This window comes from Oryza sativa, chromosome 7 (assembly GCF_034140825.1).
Source record: "Oryza sativa Japonica Group chromosome 7, ASM3414082v1".
Lineage (NCBI taxonomy): Eukaryota > Viridiplantae > Streptophyta > Magnoliopsida > Poales > Poaceae > Oryza > Oryza sativa.
The window spans coordinates 19275330-19295743 of NC_089041.1; the positions used below are offsets into that span (position 1 = coordinate 19275330).

The 20414-nt window shown below is 46.3% G+C and overlaps 4 protein-coding genes across 4 annotated transcripts; all 4 read left to right on the forward strand.

Annotated features, from left to right (window-relative positions):
• The first annotated feature begins 4012 nt into the window (after positions 1-4012).
• LOC4343324 (eukaryotic translation initiation factor 3 subunit E) lies at positions 4013-6339 on the forward strand. The gene is made up of 7 exons (XM_015790939.2): positions 4013-4390; positions 4502-4729; positions 4848-4969; positions 5185-5404; positions 5534-5676; positions 5986-6123; positions 6258-6339. Exons 1-7 carry the CDS (start codon positions 4013-4015, stop codon positions 6337-6339), a joined length of 1311 nt encoding a protein of 436 aa, XP_015646425.1.
• Positions 6340-11182: 4843 nt separating this feature from the next.
• LOC4343325 (anthocyanidin 3-O-glucosyltransferase 2) lies at positions 11183-12994 on the forward strand. Its single transcript, XM_015789990.3, has one exon. It carries the CDS (start codon positions 11211-11213, stop codon positions 12681-12683), a length of 1473 nt encoding a protein of 490 aa, XP_015645476.1. The 5' UTR covers positions 11183-11210; the 3' UTR covers positions 12684-12994.
• Positions 12995-15041: 2047 nt separating this feature from the next.
• On the forward strand, positions 15042-16088 carry LOC107281626 (UDP-glycosyltransferase 71A16). Its single transcript, XM_015790509.1, has 2 exons — positions 15042-15486; positions 15976-16088. Exons 1-2 carry the CDS (start codon positions 15042-15044, stop codon positions 16086-16088), a joined length of 558 nt encoding a protein of 185 aa, XP_015645995.1.
• A 2539-nt stretch (positions 16089-18627) lies between these two features.
• On the forward strand, positions 18628-19920 carry LOC107277507 (transcription initiation factor IIB-like). The gene has a single exon (XM_015790836.3). It carries the CDS (start codon positions 18692-18694, stop codon positions 19754-19756), a length of 1065 nt encoding a protein of 354 aa, XP_015646322.1. The 5' UTR covers positions 18628-18691; the 3' UTR covers positions 19757-19920.
• Positions 19921-20414: the final 494 nt, after the last annotated feature.

Consider the following 20414-nt stretch of genomic DNA (forward strand, 5'->3'; position numbering starts at 1 on the left):
ATATATATATATATATATATATATATATATATATATATATATATATAACTACGATGGAAGCCCGCGCAAGTAGCGCGAGCACCATATTTAATATTCCATAAAAAAATTACAGTAAATAATTGAATATTTAATTTTAGGTGATTTAAAAGTAACTATCTTTTCTTAAAAAAATATCAAATTTTTTACGAGCATTCTTTAATGGTTTTGTCGAAAGGACCTAATTTAAATTATTAAAGCTATGGAACATTATTTCTGCTCCGGGTCTAGTGGAGTCTTGGGGACGTGAGTCGTGACGTCCTCGCATAGAGCCCCTGTCTCGTAGCCACTTTGATCCCCTCCCTCCTCTCTCCAATGCCCGCGCTGATGACGATGGAGAGGGGGATCTTGTCTCTGTTCTGGTTCAGTAAGCTTTATCCCTCCCTTCTCTCTCCAATGCCCGCGCCGATGACGATGGAGAGGGGGATCTTGTCTCTGTTCTGGTTCAGTAAGCTTTATGGTTTCTTCATCACAAAGTTTTTCAGTTACATCTATTACAAAGCCTAGGGTTTAGATTTGTTTTTTTGTGTTCTTTCATTTTATCCATGGTTTCTTTATTTGTGAGGTCCTCTATGAAGACCTAGAGAGTCTTGTCTGTCGGGTTGTTGATAATCCAATTGGCAATGTCATTTTTAGGGTTTGAAAAAAATACACAAATATTAGGGAAGGATCTAATATCAAATAAATAGAAGGGGTGAGGGTTCGAACCCAGACCGGGTAGCCTACCACCTTATGAAGTTAGCCAGAAGACATCTGGGCGTTTCTCTCTTTTTAAGGTTTGGATCACTGAATTTTTATGGCATCTGCCTGAGGTTCTATTAAAAGAGTGAAGATGATGGCTAGCCGAGGATCCCCCACGACAAAGGGGAAGGGGTGGTGGGTTGTCAAACATTAACTTTCGATGTGCATATTGATCAATCAATCTTCGTGTGTTGCTAGTTGCTAAAGTTCACAATGAAATACTACAATGAACTAAAAATGATAGAGTAAATTTCATAAAACTACAGGTATTTTGGTCAAATTATCACAAAACTACAGATTTAAAGAGTTGTATCATAAAACTACACATTTAGCATCAAATTTATCACAAAACTGCAGATTTTAGGTTAAGTATCACAAAAATGCATATTTAATATTGAACTTATCACAAAACTACAACTTTTGGAGTTTAAATCCCTAGCACCATTGTTATGGTGGAGCTATAAACATTATTACTTTGTGATTAAATTGGTTCTAAACATGTAGTTTTGTGATAAATTTGGTGTTAAATGAGTAGTTTTGTGATACACTGAGTTAAATCTGTAGTTTTGTGATAATTTGGTCATAGTATCTGTAGTTTTGTGAAATTTAGTCAAAATGATACTCCCTCCATCTACTTTTGATAGTCATATTTCTAAATTAAAAAATTTATTTTTGATAGGCATATTTCAATCCAACAAACTTATCATCTTAATGGTTTTATTGGATTTAATGCATGACTCTCCATTCTTTCACACAAGATTAGCTACATGGGCGTCGAGAAATGTAAATATTAATGAATCGCTTGTTTACAAGGAATAATTAGTAGCATATTTAAATAGATGATAAGTAAAATCACTTATCTTTGGTCTATGTGCCAAGATGAAATATGACTATTAAAACTAGATGGAGGGCATATATAGGGAACGTGGTCGCATGCTAAAAAAGTGGGACCACTGTTTTCAAGAACGAATTAAGGTTAAGATAAAAAAAAGAACGAATTAAGGTTTGATTTTTTTTAGTTTATTTTAAGAACTTTTTGAATTTTGTTTAATTTCTTATAGGCTTTCATAACCGGATGGGTAGTTTAATTATATGCATGTTTACCAAGTAGTATGTGACGATATAATCTAAACTACTGGTCTTTGGTAATTTTTCTACGATAGTTGGGTGTACAGATGGTCGTAAGGCCCGAGGCCCGATGGCCCGGCTCAAGCATGGCACGGCTCGACAGTTGGGCCGTGTCTGGTCCGAGAGCTTGGCACGGTGGGTCGGCCCAGCACGACACAATAAAAAAAATAGTAGAGGGGCCCAAAATAGATTTAATCAACCATATAAGGCAAAGCCCAAATAAAAGAGAAATACAAAATAGACTTATTTTTAGCTATAGATGACAAATAAACTTATTCTATGGAGAAGCACGATAGGTTGTCGTGCCTTCAGGCTGACCTGGCATGACCCAAGTCTTATTGGGCTGTGCCTGCAACCCGTGGGCTAGCACAGCATGGCTCGACGTGTAGGTCAGGCCGTACCAGCCCAACTAACCTCGGCCCAGGAACGGTCGTGCCTAGGCCGTGTCGGGTCGGACGGCCCATTTGACCATCTATCGTTGGGTGGCATGTAAAGGGTGTATTACCAACGGGACTAAAGATTACCAACCAGAATTAAAGTTCTCCAGCAACCCCGACAGGGGTCTGAGAGGCCCTGTCAGGAGGCAAATTGGGACTAAAGATCTCTTAGTCCCGTTGGAGTAATAAACTGGAACTAAAGAACCTCTTTAGTCCTGGTTCTTTTTAAAACCAGGATTATTGTGGAAATTATCCGATCCAGATAACTTCTCTAATAGTGTGTATATGACAAAGAAACAGTAGAGGGAATACAGTACATGCATGGGGACAGATCGACGTACGAGAAGATCAGCGCGGGTACGCGACACGGGTCGTGACGGAAACATATATACGTGCATCAGATCGAATCCCGTTGGAGACTTCACCGTTCCATACACGATACACGTACGGACCTAGCTTGGTTCAGTTCGTTACGTTACGCCTACCGAGAGTTCGAGCCGCTTCCGACCTCTTTTTTCCAATAGTACGTAGTAAGAACCGGATACACTGGTAAGTGGTAACTCTTTCCGTTCCATATTATATAAATGCTGTCCTTTTTTCCTTGTTAAATCATTTTAGATTTAATTAAGTTTATAAAAGAAATTAGCAACATCTTAAAACTAAATTAATTTTATCTCTATCTCTATCTCTTCTCTACCATTATAAAAATTGAAGATGTTTTTGCCAGAATTTTGGTACGTCATCCGTGTTTGAGTGGGTTTTAAAGTTCATTCTCTTTTGGAAATACAGATCCGTGTTTGAATCAGATTTTTAAGTTCATTTCCTTTTAGAAATACAAAAGGAGTCATATAAGAAATCTCTTTAAAAAAAATCTCACATACTAATTTGAGATGAAAGACAGACTCCTAATTGCAGCTCATGATTTTCTAAAAGAAAAATATATCCAAGCAAATTCACACAGTCAAGTTCACTCTAGCTAAACCGTATCACAATAATAAGATTAAAATATTCTTCACCCGTTACAATGCACGGGTATTTATTTCTAGTCAAATATAACATTCATTATATTTGATGATATATTTGTTTTGTATTAAAAATGTTGTTATACCTTTTTAAGATAAATTTGAAAAGGTTTGATTAGAAAAGGACAAAACGTTTATAAATACTCTCTTCTCTCCATCGTATTATAAGTCGTTTGACTTTTTTACTAGTCAAACTTATTTAAGTTTGACCATATTTATGAAAAATATAATAGTATTTTTAACACAAAACAGACATGTTATCAAAATATATTTAATGTGAGATTTATTGAAACTAATTTGATAAATTTTTTCTATAAACTTAGTCAAACATAAATAAAGTTTAATTTAGAAAAAAAGATGTTAATCGACTTCTAATATGAACATAGGGAGTAGAAAACAGAGTAAGTAGTTAATAGTTTCAGTTCGATCAGAACTTCCACTTAAAAAAGTTCGATCAGAACTTGATCATCTGCATTAAAAGAATCCTATAAATTACCTGACCTGCCTCTGCAAAACAAGGTTTTTCTTTTCTGAAAAAAGACCTCTGCAAACCCAAACCCGACCCTCCCTAACCAAAACCATAAACCCTACCAACATCACCCGCGCCAAAATCCACCGAAAAGAGGAAGCGAGACGACGACGACGACCATGGCGGAGCACGACCTGACGGCGCGGATGGCGGCGCACATGAACTGCCACCTGGTGTTCCCGCTGCTGGAGTTCCTGCAGTGGCGACCTGGTCGGGTCTACGCGGTCGAGGAGATCCTCCAGGCCAAGCTGCGCCTCCTGATCCAGGGCACCAACATGGTGGATTACGCCATGGACACCCACAAGCTGCTCCACGGCGACACAGACGACGACGTCGTCGTCCCCGTCCCCGACGACATGGTCGAGCGCCGCCACGAGGTCGTCACCAGGCTCGGGGCGCTCGCCGCCCCCGCCGCCCCCATCGTCTCCGCCCTCAAGAACCACCATCTCGGCCCCGACAAGGAGCACAACATCCGCATGCTCCATGAGCGCTTCCAGGTTTTCTCTTCCGCTAGCTAGATTTGTTCTTCGTCTATATAATCGCCATGATTATATATCCATAGTAATAATCGTATGCGTTCTTGGGGTAATTAACGATGTGATATGCAGATTGGTCCTGATCAGATCGAGGCTCTGTATCAGTATGCCAAGTTTCAGTTCGACTGCGGGAACTACCCAGATGCTGCTGAAAACTTGCATCGATACCGTGCTCTGTGCACGAGCAGCGAGAGGAGCTTGAGCGCCCAGTGGGGGAAGCTGTCGGCCGAGATTCTGAATAACAACTGGGATGTTGCACTGGAGGAGCTCAATTGTCTGAAGGAGATGATCGATTCAAAGGTTTGCTTGGATGACTGATTTTGAGACTATGATTTATCACTTTCTGTTTGGGGTGTGAGATCAGCTGTTTTATACTATAACTTTGTTTGTTATACTTGTTTGTTTATTATTCTCGCAGAACTCCTCTTCACCGCTAAATCAGCTCCAGAACAGGATATGGCTCATGCACTGCAGTATCTTCATCTTCTTTAACCATGGAAACGGCAGCTACGGGATCATCGATCTGTTCTTCCAGGACAAGTTTGTTTACTAAGATCCCAATATTATTTCTGTTCACTTGTCTTTCTCAGTTACAGCTACTCTGGTTTAACAAACAATATGCAATGCATGCCACTAAAAATCAACTCTAAATGACTTGTTTTCACTAATCACTAGCAATGTTTTGTTTGTCATATCAATTATCAAATATTATCTCAGCTAAATTTTTCAATTTGCGCTTTTCGTCTTCCCTCCAGGTACTTGAATGCGATCCAGACAGATGCACCACATCTTCTGAGATACCTTGCTGCAGCAATTGTTGTGAACAGAAGGAGAAGGAATATGCTTAAAGAGTTGGTTAAAGTCATTCAACAGGAGCAGCACAGCTACAAGGATCCCATTACTGAATTCCTGGAATGCCTGTACGTTAACCATGATTTTGATGGCGCACAACAGAAACTCATAGAGTGTGAGCAGGTAAATTAGCATGTCGTTTTAAACCTTTTTTTCCCATCCCTATGACTAATCTGCCTTTTTCTTTTAGTTACTGCATTATTGTTGAAATGTAAAATATTGAAAGATAATTTCCCCTCTCTTTCTTTATAGGTCATACTGAATGATCCTTTCCTGGGAAAGCGAATTGAGGAAGGGAATTCAATTACTGTTCCTTTGAGAGATGAATTCCTTGAAAATGCTCGTCTGTTGATCTTCGAAAGTTACTGCCGTATTCATCGGTGCATTCATATCGGGTTGGTGTTTCTGTCTTTCTACTCCCCTTTTTCTGTTGACAGGCAAAATTAGTTCATTCAGATGAATTGCAGAGAACTGTAGTTTTATAAAATATCAATTCACTAAATCATACAACGAATACAACTGTAATGCACTACGTGGAGTTATCGTTGCATCTTTCTTTAACCATATTCTCAGGGTTCAAATTAAAAGTTTTAGCACACGTTTTGTACAGGTTTATTATTCTTTATAGTTTATCATATGGACCATGTAGGCATGTTTCTTTTTTTCAAATCTAAGATGTTCTTCCAATGTTTTGCAATGAACAGCATGCTCTCTGAGAAGCTGAAAATGAGCTACAATGAGGCGGAATTGTGGATCATGAACTTAGTCAGCAATTCAAAGCTCGACGCCAAGATTGATACAGCGTCTGGAACTCTTATCATGACGGCCAATCATGCTAACATGTAAGTTTGCTTCAGCCATACATGCTGCACTATATGCCAATTCATGCTATGTGCTTATGCATACCAAATACTTATCTATTTCTCTATATCATCTATTTACAAGGGATTTTTTTCCAACATTTTCTTCATTGCAGCCATCAGCAGTTTATTGAAAGCTTGAAGAATCTTGACATGCGGACTTTCATGCTAGCAAAGAGCACTATGGAGCCAGCTTAAGCAGCTCAACAGGAACTCGGCAAGATTGACAGAGAAAATTACAGTTTTGAGGCGCCTAAAATTATTTAAGTAGACGGCCTTGTAAACTTTTGGAGTTATTTTGCTTTTATTTAGCTCCTTTTTCTTTGAATTATTCGAGAAGGAGAAATTTCAGAAATATTACCATCTTATGGTCTAGATTAATAATTTCTTTTTCACTGGCTAACTTCTAACTTGCCATCTGGCCCAGGTGACATCTCAGATAATTTTGTTCTTTCATTTGTATAGAAACAGCTTCAAAATTATGAATCATACGGACGTCTAAGCTCCAATTTCATTGTATAGTCCTTATCTGACAAATGTTTTTCACATCTACTGAGATGAACAAATTCCAATCCTCCATGATAGAGGCAATGGCTAGGATGCGCTTAACTAACACATCCAACGGCAGATGGTTAATTAACATTCTTGTCACGTCCATCCCGGCCTCACCTGTACCGTCTCCGTCTCTATTTCCTTTGTGCCTTCGTGTTTATCGTCACTTCACCTTAAACGAAAAACAAAAATATTAAATGGCTGTTGACATAAAATTTAAGAGACCACCTATACATTTGTCGACAAATTTTCTCCTAAAAATCTGACAGATGTAATTATAGTACAATCGTAGTGCACAATATAAATCATTCTAGTATTTCCCACATTCATATTGATGTTAATGAATCTAGATAGATATATATGTAAAAATTCCTTAACATCAATATAAATGTGGGAAATGCTAGAATGACTTACATTGTGAAACGGAGGGAGTATAAATTTTTAACCTTAGAATTGCCTTCAAGACTTGTGCACCAGCGACCCCCACCCTTCTCCTCTAGCTTCGGTTACCAGCGATGGCCCGGCGAGTTAGGATTTAAGATTCACTGTGTTGGTCTAAAAGAGAATGGGAAAATATTGGTTTGAACATCGAGACAAGGCCTTCTCCCCTGTGTTATTTTAGAGAGCAAGATGAGGCCTTCTCCCCCTATGTTGGTTTGTTGATTTGAGAGAATCTTGGTTCGAAGATCGAGATGAGGCATTCTCCCCTGTGTTGGTCTGAGAGGAATATACTTCAGGGAGCAAGGTGAGACTTTGATGACGTGAAGCCACGGCCCGCGACAAGTGGCCACGGCAGTTGGCGGGAGCAAAGCATTAGTGGCGGTTTAAACAATGGAATAAAGTATATCTTATTTTCTGCACGTTAGTGTAGTGTTAAAGTAATAATAAAAAAAAATCTATTTTCGTCTACTACCAGCTAATTGATAGAGCCTGTTTTAAGAACAAGCTGCCGCATGGTCTCATAGAGCTAATTCACGATGTTTGCCATTAGATCACCTCTTGATCCACAATGCAAATAATGGAGGACACTCGAAGAAAATTGCTACAGGGAGAGCATTACTAAAGAAGGTAGCCACTCAAGTGTTCCACTCAAGACGAGGATAATGCCTACAGGTTTTACGACTAGAGTAAAAGGGGACTGGAAGGGACGCTTGTTGCCGATGGAATTATAGTCTTTTCTGGTATGTAGACGTGATGTATAAGTCTTACTGATGTTTTTCTTTGTTTTTAGAGTAGTTGTGTTGAGCTTGTTGCTTCATAGTGTGTTGGCATTGTCGATGCGGTAATGTCTACTATTCATGTGGTTTTGTAAAAGAGGCGCGGTTGTTTCCTCATGCCGTTTTTAGTTTCACTGGTGAAATGGGAGAGAATATCCCATCTCTTAATTTTTTTTCAAAAAGGAAAAACTACTATTAGCAAATTGATGATGTCTGATTGGCAATATGGCCGTCCATATGGAACCAAAGTTCAAAGCCCCTCTGTGCATGGAGCGGAGTTTTCATGTTCTGCACGTGAGCACGTTCAGGAGGGGACACAAAGCATATGCAGAATGGAAAAAGTACACCGAAGGTCCCTCAACTTGTCATCCGGATACAAAATCGCCCTCCAACCGTAAAACCAGATATATAGGGTCCCTTAACTATATAAAACCGGTCAAAATAGGTCCCTCGGCGGTTTTAATCCCGGTTTTGTCCTACGTGGCAGCTGAGTTAGCGTGGGACCCACATGTCAGTATGACACTTCATCTTCTCTGTTTCCCCTCTTTTCTTGTCTCTCTCTTCCTCCCCTTCACTCGCGCCGAGCAACGCGAGGAGCGGCGAGCCGGCGAGGCGACGGTGGTCGCGACTCTGGCGGTGAAGGGCTGCGGCGGTAGCAGTCGCAGTGGCCGGCTCCACGGCGGCCAAAGATGGGACCGGAGAGGCGACAGCGAGGAGCCGAGCGCCGCCACTGCACTTCTTCCTTCTCAGCGGCTGGACGAGCCACCTCGTCGCCACGTCGGGAACCTGGAAGCGGCGGCGTGTTGGACGAGTAGTCCTCGTCAATCTAGAGGCGAAGCGCGTGCGGGGGCAGCGCGGAGAGGTGGAGCAGGAGCGGATGGAGGCAGGACGGGTGGGAGAGCGAGGCGGTGAGCGACCCGTCGGGGGTGACAGCCACCGCGCCACCACCGCCTCCTCCCAACCGAGGCGGCGTCTTCGCTAACCTCCGCGCCACCGCCGACTCCTCCCAACCGAGGCCGTCGCGGCCTCCCCCTCCTCCTCCTCCCTGCCTTCACCTTCCGCCACCGCGGCCGCCAGCCGCCTCTCCCCGCTCGCGTGGTTCCTCCTCGACGCGTTCCGCCGCCACCAGCGTTGAGGCCCGCCCGTCGTCGCAGACCTCTCCAAGCTCCGTCGTGTGGCTCCCAAGCTCGTCGCCGAGGTCCTCAGCACTCGCCCGCCACCGCCGCCGCCGCTCGCGTTCCCGTTCTTCCTGTGGGCAGCGGGGCAGAAGGTTCCCGGTGTTCCACGTGCACGCGAGAGAGAGGGGAAAGATAGAGAGAGAGAGGAGGAAGGGAGATAAGAGGGGAAAGAGAGGGTGACGTGGAGACCTGACATGTGGGGCCCACGTGGGTCCCACCTGACTCAGCCGCCACGTAGACCAAAACCGGGGTCAAAACCACCAAAGGATCTCGGGTGTCCGGTTTTAAATAGTTAAAAGGGACCCAGCATATCTGGTTTTGCGGTTCGAGGACGTTTTCGTATCACTATGACAAGTTGAGGGACCTTCGGTGTACTTTTTCCTATGCAGAATATGGGCTTCCACCAGCAGCTTCAACCCTCGATGGTCTTGGACTTTGGAGTGAAGTGGACCACTTGACGAGGCCGCGCAGTGGGCTACGCTGTGAGCCACGTGAAGCCTGGCTGCCGAGCGATCCATCGTTGGGCCGCCGAAGCAAACTGCGCGTGGGATTTGTTGTGTTGAGTGGCCATCAGATCGACGCGGAAAAAGTACTTTCAAGTCCTTATCTAAGGGTAAAATCAGGTAAAACGTATGGAGGATAAGAAAAGAGAAAATGAACGGATGACAATGTTCTTAAAAAAACCGGATGACATCAATTTTCCCTTATAATTGACAGGGTTCTACTATATTTATTTCTTTTTTTCTGATTGTTATACCATGTAAGCTCTACCACGTGCCCACGTTATATGGAGATCGAGTCAACACATCACGTGGGTATCACATTTCGGCTGATACCGCCCTCTAAACCATCTTTGGACTATATGGTTTTGAAAGATGAGGTACGTGTTGTATAAGGTTTTATAGTCTAAGGCCCTGTTCTTTTCTCCAATAAAACTTAATGAAAATAAAGATTTTTGTGATACGTTTTTCAAACTGCTAAACGGCGTGTTTCGTGTGAAAACTTTTTATATGAAGTTGCTCTAAAATGTCAGATTAATCTATTTTCTAAATTTTTAATAATTAAAACTCAATTAATCATACGTTAATGCCACATCGTTTTGCGTAAAAAACTTAATTTTATCTTCAGGAGAAAAGAACACCACCTAAAGGATGCAATCGAAACTTGACGCTTAGATGAGGATCTAAAATGAGCTTTTCGGATCGATGATAGGTCGGGATTCAATAAAAGGCGGTGTATCTAGAGAGAGTAGTAGCGAAATTTTAGCAAAAGTTCATAACTTTCCTGTGTTACTTGCGCATAGTTACAATTGAATTACATGCTCGGCCATGCATTATGATATATTTTTTTCTTGTAAGTTCATGTCTGAGGGGTGATTTCTGTAGATTTAGACCATTAAATTTAATAGAATAGCTTTGGCGTACATTATGGTTATTTTTTATCGACGAGTAGGCCTACTTGTTCTGAATAAACATGACGCCATGTGCGGCGTATTTCTTTTTTTTTTTTCAAAGCAACCCGGGAAATCTGGACAGTCAGCGGGAAAAACAAGGGTAGTCAGCATCCATTGTGACGTGGTCCATTGACTGCATTCATGTTACCCCTCCCCTCTGGCACCCGATGTGCACGCCAAAATGACAAGCCTCCGCAGGGTCTGTTTAGTTTCCAAATAAAAATTTTCCACAATGTCACACTAGATGTTTGGTTATATATATATATATATATATATATATATATATATATATATATATATATGTGTGTGTGTGTGTAAAATATTAAATATATAAAAAAACTAATTATATATATTACATGTAAATTACGAGATAAATCTTTTAAGCTCAATTACTCCATAATTTGATAATTTATTAATGACGGATTAATTAGACTTAATAAATTCTTCTCGCAGTTCTTAGACGTAATATGTAATTTATTTTATTATTAATTTATATTTAATATATATTTAATACTTTAAATATGTATCTATATCCGATGTTACATTTCAAAAATTTTCGTTTGCGAACTAAAAAGGCCCTCAGTCCTCAGCTTCAGTGCCTCACGCTTGCAACAATATCGTCCTCCCTGTCCGTGTACTGTGAATCTGCCATCTGTGACTTCGTGAGACATGGCTCCAGCGATGGCGAGCTCAGCAGCGACGGTGGTGCTGATCCCGTTCTGCGTCTCCGGCCACCTCACGCCCATGCTGGAAGTCGGCAAGCGGATGCTGCGCAGCCGCTGCTGCGGCGACGACGACGACGGCCGCCCCGCCATGTCGCTCACCGTGCTCCTCGCGCAGCTGCCGGAGTCCCACCGCGCGCCCGAGATCGACGAGATCATCCGCCGTGAAGCGGCCGGCGCGTCGGAGCACTCCGGCTTCGACGTCCGGTTCCACTGCCTCCCCGCCGAGGAGCTCCCGGACTTCCGCGGCGGCGAGGACTTCATCTCCCGGTTCATGCAGCAGCACGCGTCGCACGCCAGGGAGGCCATCGCCGGCCTCGAGTCCCGCGTCGCCGCCGTGGTCTTGGACTGGTTCTGCACCACGCTCCTCGACGTCACCCGCGACCTCGGCCTCCCCGGGTACGTGTTCTTCACGTCCGCCGCCTCCATGCTCTCGCTCCTGCTGCGGTTGCCGGCGCTGGACAAGGAGGTGGCCGTGGATTTCGAGGAGATGGGAGGCGCCGTCGACTTACCGGGGTTGCCGCCTGTGCCGGCGGCTCTGTTGCCGACGCCTGTGATGAAGAAGGGTTGCAACTACGAGTGGCTCGTGTACCACGGGAGCCGCTTCATGGAGGCTGCGGGGATCATCGTCAACACGGTGGCCGAGCTCGAGCCGGCCGTCCTCGAGGCCATCGCCGACGGCCGGTGCGTGCCGGGACGCCGCGTCCCGGCCATCTACACGGTCGGCCCCGTGCTGTCGTTCAAGACGCCGCCCGAGAAGCCGCACGAGTGCGTGCGGTGGCTCGACGCGCAGCCGCGAGCGTCGGTCGTGTTCCTCTGCTTCGGGAGCATGGGCAGCTTCGCGCCGCCGCAGGTGCTCGAGATAGCCGCCGGCCTCGAGCGCAGCGGGCACCGCTTCCTGTGGGTGCTGCGCGGCCGTCCACCCGCCGGCTCGCCGTACCCGACGGACGCCGACGCCGACGAGCTCCTCCCGGAGGGGTTCCTGGAGAGGACCAAGGGGAGGGGCATGGTGTGGCCGACGTGGGCGCCGCAGAAGGACATCCTCGCCCACGCCGCCGTGGGAGGCTTCGTGACGCACGGCGGGTGGAACTCGACGCTGGAGAGCCTGTGGCACGGCGTGCCGATGGCGCCGTGGCCGCTGTACGCGGAGCAGCACCTGAACGCGTTCGAGCTCGTGCGCGACATGGGCGTCGCCGTGGAGATGGAGGTGGACAGGAAGCGGGGCAACTTGGTGGAGGCGGCGGAGCTGGAGCGCGCGGTGCGGTGCCTGATGGACGAGGGATCGGAGGAGGGGAGGATGGCGAGGGAGAAGGCGGCGGCGGCGAAGGCGGCGTGCCGGAACGCCGTGGACGGAGGCGGGTCGTCGATAGCGGCGTTGCGGAAGCTCACGCAAGAAATGGCCCACATGTCATCCATATAGCTAACATAAATACGGAGTATCAGGCAGCGAGTATGCACAAGATACGGTAAGTATCGAACTATCGACAGCATCAGGCAGCGAGTCATCAACCGATCATCATGAACAAGTGGAAGTCTGGATGAGATAAGTCGGCAGTCAGATGGACGAGGGGATGGACAAGATCATCCTTATTGCCAGATCCTAGAGAATGTGATGGGTGTATGCCAAATCCATGATTTTTTTTCTTTAATATATTGATTCCGTGCAAAAATGTAGACACTTCTCTATCTGGACGAATGTTTGCCAATATATATAGCTAAAAGTTACTACTCCCTCCATCTTAAAATTTTTGACACCGTTGACTTTTTAGCACATGTTTGGCCATTCGTCTTATTAAAAAAATTTGTGAAATATGTAAAACTATATGTGTACATGAAAGTATATTTAACAATAAATCAAATGATATGAAAAGAATAAATAATTACTTAAATTTTTTGAATAAGACGAATGGTCAAACACGTACTAAAAAGTCAACGGTGTTAAATATTTTGAAACGGAGGGAGTACTTCACTATAAGTCACTTATCCAATATAATCGTCCTCACTAAATTGTAAGCTATAAATAGAATCCCTTCTCTCAGAAAATTATACTCCCTCCGTTTCAAAATGTTTGACACCATTGATTTTTAGTACGTGTTTGACCATTTGTCTTATTCAAAAAATTTAAGTAATTATTTATTCTTTTCATATCATTTGATTCATTGTTAAATATACTTTCATGTACACATATTTTTACATATTTCACAAATTTTTTTGAATAAGACGAACGTTTAAACATGTGCTAAAAAGTCAACGGTGTTAAATATTTTGAAATGGAGGGAGTATAATCTTAAGATGAATGATCAAAAGTGCAAATTATTTGAAAAACAACACAACAATATAATATTCTCATATGTACATATATTAGCGACTGCTCTCTTACTCTTTTTCTCCACATTTCTATAGTTACACCCAGGATTGATAATATTATGGTAATTGGTGCGGCGGACCTAGCCAGGAGATAAGGCCTGGGGCGGATTATGTAGTTTTGTTGGGTGATGTTTCTCTGACGTACATCAGTGCGACGTGTTTTAGTGACGAGTAGGTTCATGAAAGTAGGCCCTATAAAGATAGACCCACCTGTCAAGCACTCATATCCCTCTGACTTTATGTCAGAGGAGCTGCATCCAATTTTGTTATGACTTTATATCAATTTTTTATTTTACATTTTTATTAAAATATTAAAAAATAATACTTTCTTAAAAATTTACTCATCTAGACATCTCACGCCTTTTAAAAATCGCACTTCCAAAAAAACGTTAAGGAGCCTAAATGCAAATATTTTATTTTTATTTAAACTTTTTTCATCGATTTTAATTGGTAAAATACTAGTAATGCTTATTCTATACTTCAAATGATTTTAAGAAAAAAAAATTACGAAGTTATAGATCTCATCGAGGAGCACGACGTGAACGCCCAACACTATCAACCGTCGCTAGGGCTCCCACATTGCCTCCTTTTCCCTTGCCCGCTCTTGGCTATAGATGGCCAAATGGGCCCCCTGGCATGGTCTGGCCCAGGCACGATCGGGTACGAAGTTAGTTGGCCTGGCCCGGCACAACCTACATGCTGGGCTAGGCTGTGCCCGCTCACGAGCTGCACCAACGACCCAGGCATAGCCTAATAAGACTCGAGCCGCGACGGGCCGGTCCGAAGGCACGACAACCCATCGTGCTTCTCAATAGAATAAGTCTATTTTTCCTCCTCAACTCTTTGGGTTGTGTTTTATATGGCTGGATAAGTTTATTTTTCATCCCTCTTCTCTTTGGGGCATGCCTATATGGCTAAGTTAAGTCTATTTTGCATCCCTCAACTGGTTTTCTTTGATCATGCTATTTCGGGCCAGCCCACCGTGCTAAGGCATCGGCCCAGGCACGTCCCAACTATCAGGTTGGACCGGCATGGGCCTAACACCAATCGTGTCATGTCGTACTTGGGCTGGGCCAAATGGCCGTGCCATGGGCCGGGCCTTGGGCCTTATGGCCATTTATACTCCCAGCCACCCCAGCTCTTGCCTCACTAACCCCGAGGGAGGCGAGAGGGCGCCGCACCCCTGCTTCCCCGAGCCGGTGTCGGGCTCACCGCCTGCCTTCATTCTGATTTTTGAATCGCTGAAGAAAATGGGGTAGACTATTGGTACACTAAACCTAGACGGGGAGAAAAAGGAAAGGGAACCGACCACCTGGCGTTTACTCACTCACTAACCATTCATGTGAACATTCACTCATTGGAAGTCAGCAAGAGGATTCTCCGCAGCTGCTGCGACAACGACGGTCGAGCCATGTCACTCACCGTTCTCCTTGGGCAGCTGTCGGGGTCCCACCGAGCGGACTCTGGCTTCGACGTCCGCTTCCACTGCCTCCCCGCCGAGGAGCTACTGGACTTCTGCGGCAGCGAGGACTTCATCTCCCGATTCATGCAGCAGCACTCGTCGCATTCCAGGGAGGCCATCTTCGGCCTGGAATCCCACGTCGCCGCTGTGGTTTTGGACTTGTTCAGTACCACGTTCCTCGACGTCACCTGCAACCTCGACCTCCCTGGGTACGTGTACTTCACTTCCACCGCTTCTCTGCTCTCGCTCGTGCTGCGGTTGCTGGTGTTGGACCAAGAGATGCTTGTGGATTTCGAGGAGATGGAAGACGTCGTCGACTTACTAGGGTTGCTGTCAGTGCCGGCGACTCTGTTGCCGACGCCTGTGATAAAGAAGGATTGTGTGGAGATTATGGGTACCATATGCCCACACGGTTGGATTATCCGACTGGTTATAGAGGATAGATCATATGAATAGAATATGTATAGGATTAGAACTTGGTTGTTATGTTTACTTGTGTATCAAGGAAACATCCCATAGTTTTGGTTTGGTCCAATTGTAAAATAGTTATAGAGATTTAAACTGTGAGGAGTAAAATTTCTATCTTGTAAACCTGCCTCCTCTTACTATATAAGGAGAGTAGGGTGTCTCTCGAGGGATATAACCACACTTGAGATTATTAGATCAATACCACAATTGACGGATTTAATCCTCAAACAGTAGTAGGGTATTACTTATCATCAAGAAGGCCTGAACATGTCTAAAATCTTGTCTCATAACCCATCCACTTTCCTTCTTGTGCACTACTCCTTTTCATATTGCTAACTTCTAGTTTCAATAGTTGACACGCCAGGTAAGGGCAGGTCAAGTTTCTTGTCGATTAGTGCGATGGGATCTCCTTCAGGCAAGGATGATTTCGTCTTCCTGCCAGGGCAGGCGTCCCACTTCGGCAACCTCAACTTTATTACGGACGACTTCAGCAAGATCTCTCTCCTCGACTCGGATTCTCAGATTTGAGAATCATATTTGTTATTTTTGTTACCACTTATATAGGTTAAATTAAGATTATGTATTTGTGGATTGACATATTATATATTGATCTCATCTTATCAAAATCTTAACAAAAGAAAAAAACGAGCGGATATTCTCTTATGCGATGATAATCCATCTCCAAAAGAAAGGAGCAGTGATTAGTAGTCCTTACCAAAAAACAAAGGTAATTAAAAGCACAGGGGTGTTAAAATCACAAAAGATAAAGGGACTATCGGCAAAATGCAACATCTAAAACTGATGATCTCAGTGTCCTTCGAAGCCTACAACAAAAAGACAAGTAGAACTTTATAATTTTCAACCAAAAGAAGACCTGTGCAAATTGCAATAACTAGGTAAAAGTAAATACATTACTTTTCAATATTTGTTTCCTTGCATGTACTTGAAGCGATGAATCACGATTGGCCTGATTGGTAACTTATCAACCTACTGGGCGATCGTCACTAACCAGCTTATGTTGAAAATTGTACATTCAGCTGTATTTTTTCTTCTCTCGTCCAGATTCCCAATTCAGACTAAAACCCAACAATCCCATAAAAAAAATAGGGGGAGAGCACATTTTGCAAATATATAGAAGCTTTGATCCAACAAAAAAAAAATCCTCAATTCATATAATCCATATCTGGTTAGTGGCTTTTTCTCTGATTCGTTTTGCATATTTACGCCAGGGGCATCAATATTTCCTAGATTTCGGAAATTTCAGGCCCTCGACACAACACTATTTCACCCAAGATTTTCTCTTTTGTTTTTGAAATTACGCAAAATTTGTAAAAGAAAATGTAATTTTGGGAACTCTTTTAAAAAAGGGAAATTTTGCTATAGGACACTGCTTATGTGTGGTTTTAACCCTAGGACACTGCCCAAACTCACTTTTGGAGAAAAACACTCTATAAACGTGGTAATTTGCCAGTGGACACCGTGCCGATTAAAATAATAATTTATGGTTGAAGAGGAGAGAGAAATCGCGTGAAATATCAACAATGCCCTTGGGCCCATGTGTCGGCTCTATCTCCTATCACTCTTCTCCTCTTCCTGCCCACATGTCGCTCCCCATCGTCCGCCGGCCGCCGGCCGTGCCCGCGTAGATGGCGGCGGAGGCAGCGGCGAGCAGCAGCAGCACCCCGGCCATCTGGCGGCCCACCAGCCGCAGCGCGCGGTGGAGCTGCAGCCGCTCCTTCTCCCCGCCGCCTCGCCACCCCCACCCCCTGCCCCTGCCCTTCCACCCGCCGCCGACCGACGCGAGCGAGCCGTAGCTCCCGCACTGCATCCCAAGCGTCGACGCCGAGCCACTCATCGCCACTGCCGCAGCCGCCGCCACCCTTCTCTCATCCCAATCGCCAACTCACGACGCCGCTACGGGGCGGTGGCTCGCGCAGCACGCAGGCCGGCGAGGCGGTGGCTCGCGGATCCGACGGCGTGGAGCAGGGCGGTGGCGGATGACGACGACGATGGTGACGAGTTCGAGGAGGAGGAGGACGCGCGCCGCTCCTCCCCTACCGCCCGCTGCTCGTGCGGAGCTCCTCCCCCTGCCGCCCGCACGCCGCTTCTCCCCTGGCCGTTTGGGCGGCACAGGACTGCGGCGACAACGGTTCCTCCCGCCGCCCCCGCCCGCCACCGCTCCGCCAGCCACCGTGCGATCGCCTGCCGCCACCGGCGCTCCACTCCACCTGCCACGCAATCAGCTGACGCTGCTGCTCCACCTGCTTCGGCCGCCAGCTCCGCTCCACCGCAGCCGACGCCCTGCTCCACTCCGCCGGCCGCCGTCCTCGCCATCTCCTCCGCCGCGACGAGCACCGCCCCATGCGCCTCTGAGAGAGAATATAGAGAGAGAGAGGAGAAGAGAGATAGGAGATAGAGCTGACATGTGGGCCCAATGGCGTTTTTGATATTTCACGCGATTTCTCTATCGTCTTCAACCAGAAATTATTATTTTAATCGGCGCGGTGTCCACTGTCAAATTACCACGTTTATGGAGTGTGTTCCCCCAAAAGTGAGTTTGGGCAGTGTCCTAGGGCTAAAACCACACATAAATTGACTCAATTGACTCAATTTGTAAAAGTAAATTGAAAATTTCAGGCGAAATAGTTGCAAACACTGCTCCAAACAAATAAGAACTAAATACCCAAAAAAACAGAGACCCTTGACGTACTGTTGACTTGTTGAGTATGTTGACATGTTGTGCCATGGTCGGAACAAGAGGAGACACGGCGGCAGCGAGCGGCGAGGACGTACATCCCCGCATGCATCTGCGTCTCGCGATCGGAAACACAAAGGCGAGTCGGGACAGCGCCGGCAGAACAGTAACGGGAAGCCGCTCCGCTTCCCACCCAACAACACAATTCGACTCGGACTCCATCGATCGGGCCTCGGTGTCAATCCGTATCCGTGTAAATAAGGCGGTTGATTTCTCCCCCCTCGCGTCACGCTATAAAAGGCTTAGCTCCACGCGCACGCCTCACCTCATCCCGTCATCCCTCCGAAGCCACCAAACAAAAAGCGCGCAAACGCAGAGAAGAACAAAAAAACAAGAAAAAAACGTACGAGAAGAAGAAGAAAAAAAGCTTGAGGCGATGTACGGCTCCCCCGACGGCGTCCGCTACTGCCAGCAGTGCGAGCGCACCACGTCCATGGTGCTCGACCACGACACCGGCGACGCCATCTGCACCGAGTGCGCCATCGTGCTCGGCAACGGCAACGACCCGCGCCGCCCCGCCGTCGCCTCTGCGGCCACCAAACACGGCGGTGCCGACGCTCCTGCCGATGATGATCCGTTGCTCCAGGGCAGCGACGTGGTCGCCGCCGCCGCCGCGGAGGTGGCATGCTCCGTTGCCCCGACCAAGCTGCAGGCTGAGGGCGCTGCGCCGGCGGCGCCGCCGAGGATGCGGGGCGCTGTCGTGGCGCCGAAGGTGCGAGGCGGCGGTGGCGGCGCCGTGACGAAGGCCCGGGGCGGCGTCCCCGACACGAACAAGTCGCTCGCCGAGGGGTTCGACGCCATCGACAACATGGCGTCCCGGCTCGGGCTCGCGGGCAACGTGCGCGACCGCGGGAAGGACGTGCTGAGGAAGGTGGAGGAGGCCAAGGTTTGCGCCAGGGGGCGGAGCCGGGACGCGCTCTACGCGGCGTGCCTCCACACCGCGTGCCGCATGGAGGGCGCGCCGCGGACGCTCAAGGAGCTCATCGCCGCGACGCCCGACGCGGCGGCGACGAAGAGGAACCTGGGCAAGTTCATCCACGCGATCAAGAGGCTCCTCGGGAGCAACGATGAGGAGGCCGAGGCCGGGCAGGATCAAGCGGGCAGCAAGGCGACGAACGGCTGCGGCGGTGGCGGCGGCGCCGGCGCGGTGGTGCGCGCCAGCAACTACCTGCTCCGCTACGGGTCGGCGGTCGGGATGAGCGGCCAGGAGGTGAGCGCGGCGCAGCGCGCGGCGAGCAGGCTGGACGAGAGCCTCGACGTGCGGCGAAACCCGCAGTCCATCGCGGCCGCCATCATCTACATGGCCGTGCAGCGCGCCGGCGGCGGCGGCGGCAGGAGCAAGAGCGTCCGCGAGGTGTCCGCCGCCACGGGCGTCAGCGAATCGACCATCAAGGACGCGTACAAGGACCTGTGCCAGCACGCCGAGGTGCTCTTCGGCTAAATACATATGGCGACGCGACGCTACAAAATTATTTTCGTTTGTGTTGTTTGATTAGTTATTTTTCGAAAGCCCGCATGTACACTCGTGAGTTTGGACTTCTCATTTGAAATCGTATACTGTTAGTAATTTTTTTAATCTGAAATCATCTATAATAATTTCAATTCCTTGGGCCTTCCCAATTAACGTCTAGTCTGCTTCTTTCTTTGCCGGTTTGCCCTAGTAGGCTAGTACGCATGGCCGCCGCCATCCTCCCGCGCACGCGAAATTAGTGATAGCCTGTTGATTAGTTTTTTTTGCTCTGGTATGGTTTTGAAGGTAGAAGTGCTCCAAGATTTATGGACGCCAGGTGGCGAGATCTTGATGGGGTGCCATGCATGCTTTGTTGCATGGGGTGCTATACAATTTTTTTCCTCTTTCCATTGGCTGAATTGCACGTGCATTGTCACGATAAAAGAAAAGATAATGTCTAAAACAAATACAAATATATTAATTTGATTCTATATGTGGTATTGTTTTAATATTAAGAAGTTGAGGAGTTGACATATTCAGTGCTACATTTTTCAAAGGATTATAGATTATATATGGCTTTTTCTTTAGATTTTATTATTTTTTTATTATTAAGAAGCAGTCAATATTACTACTTTTAAAAGAGTGTATA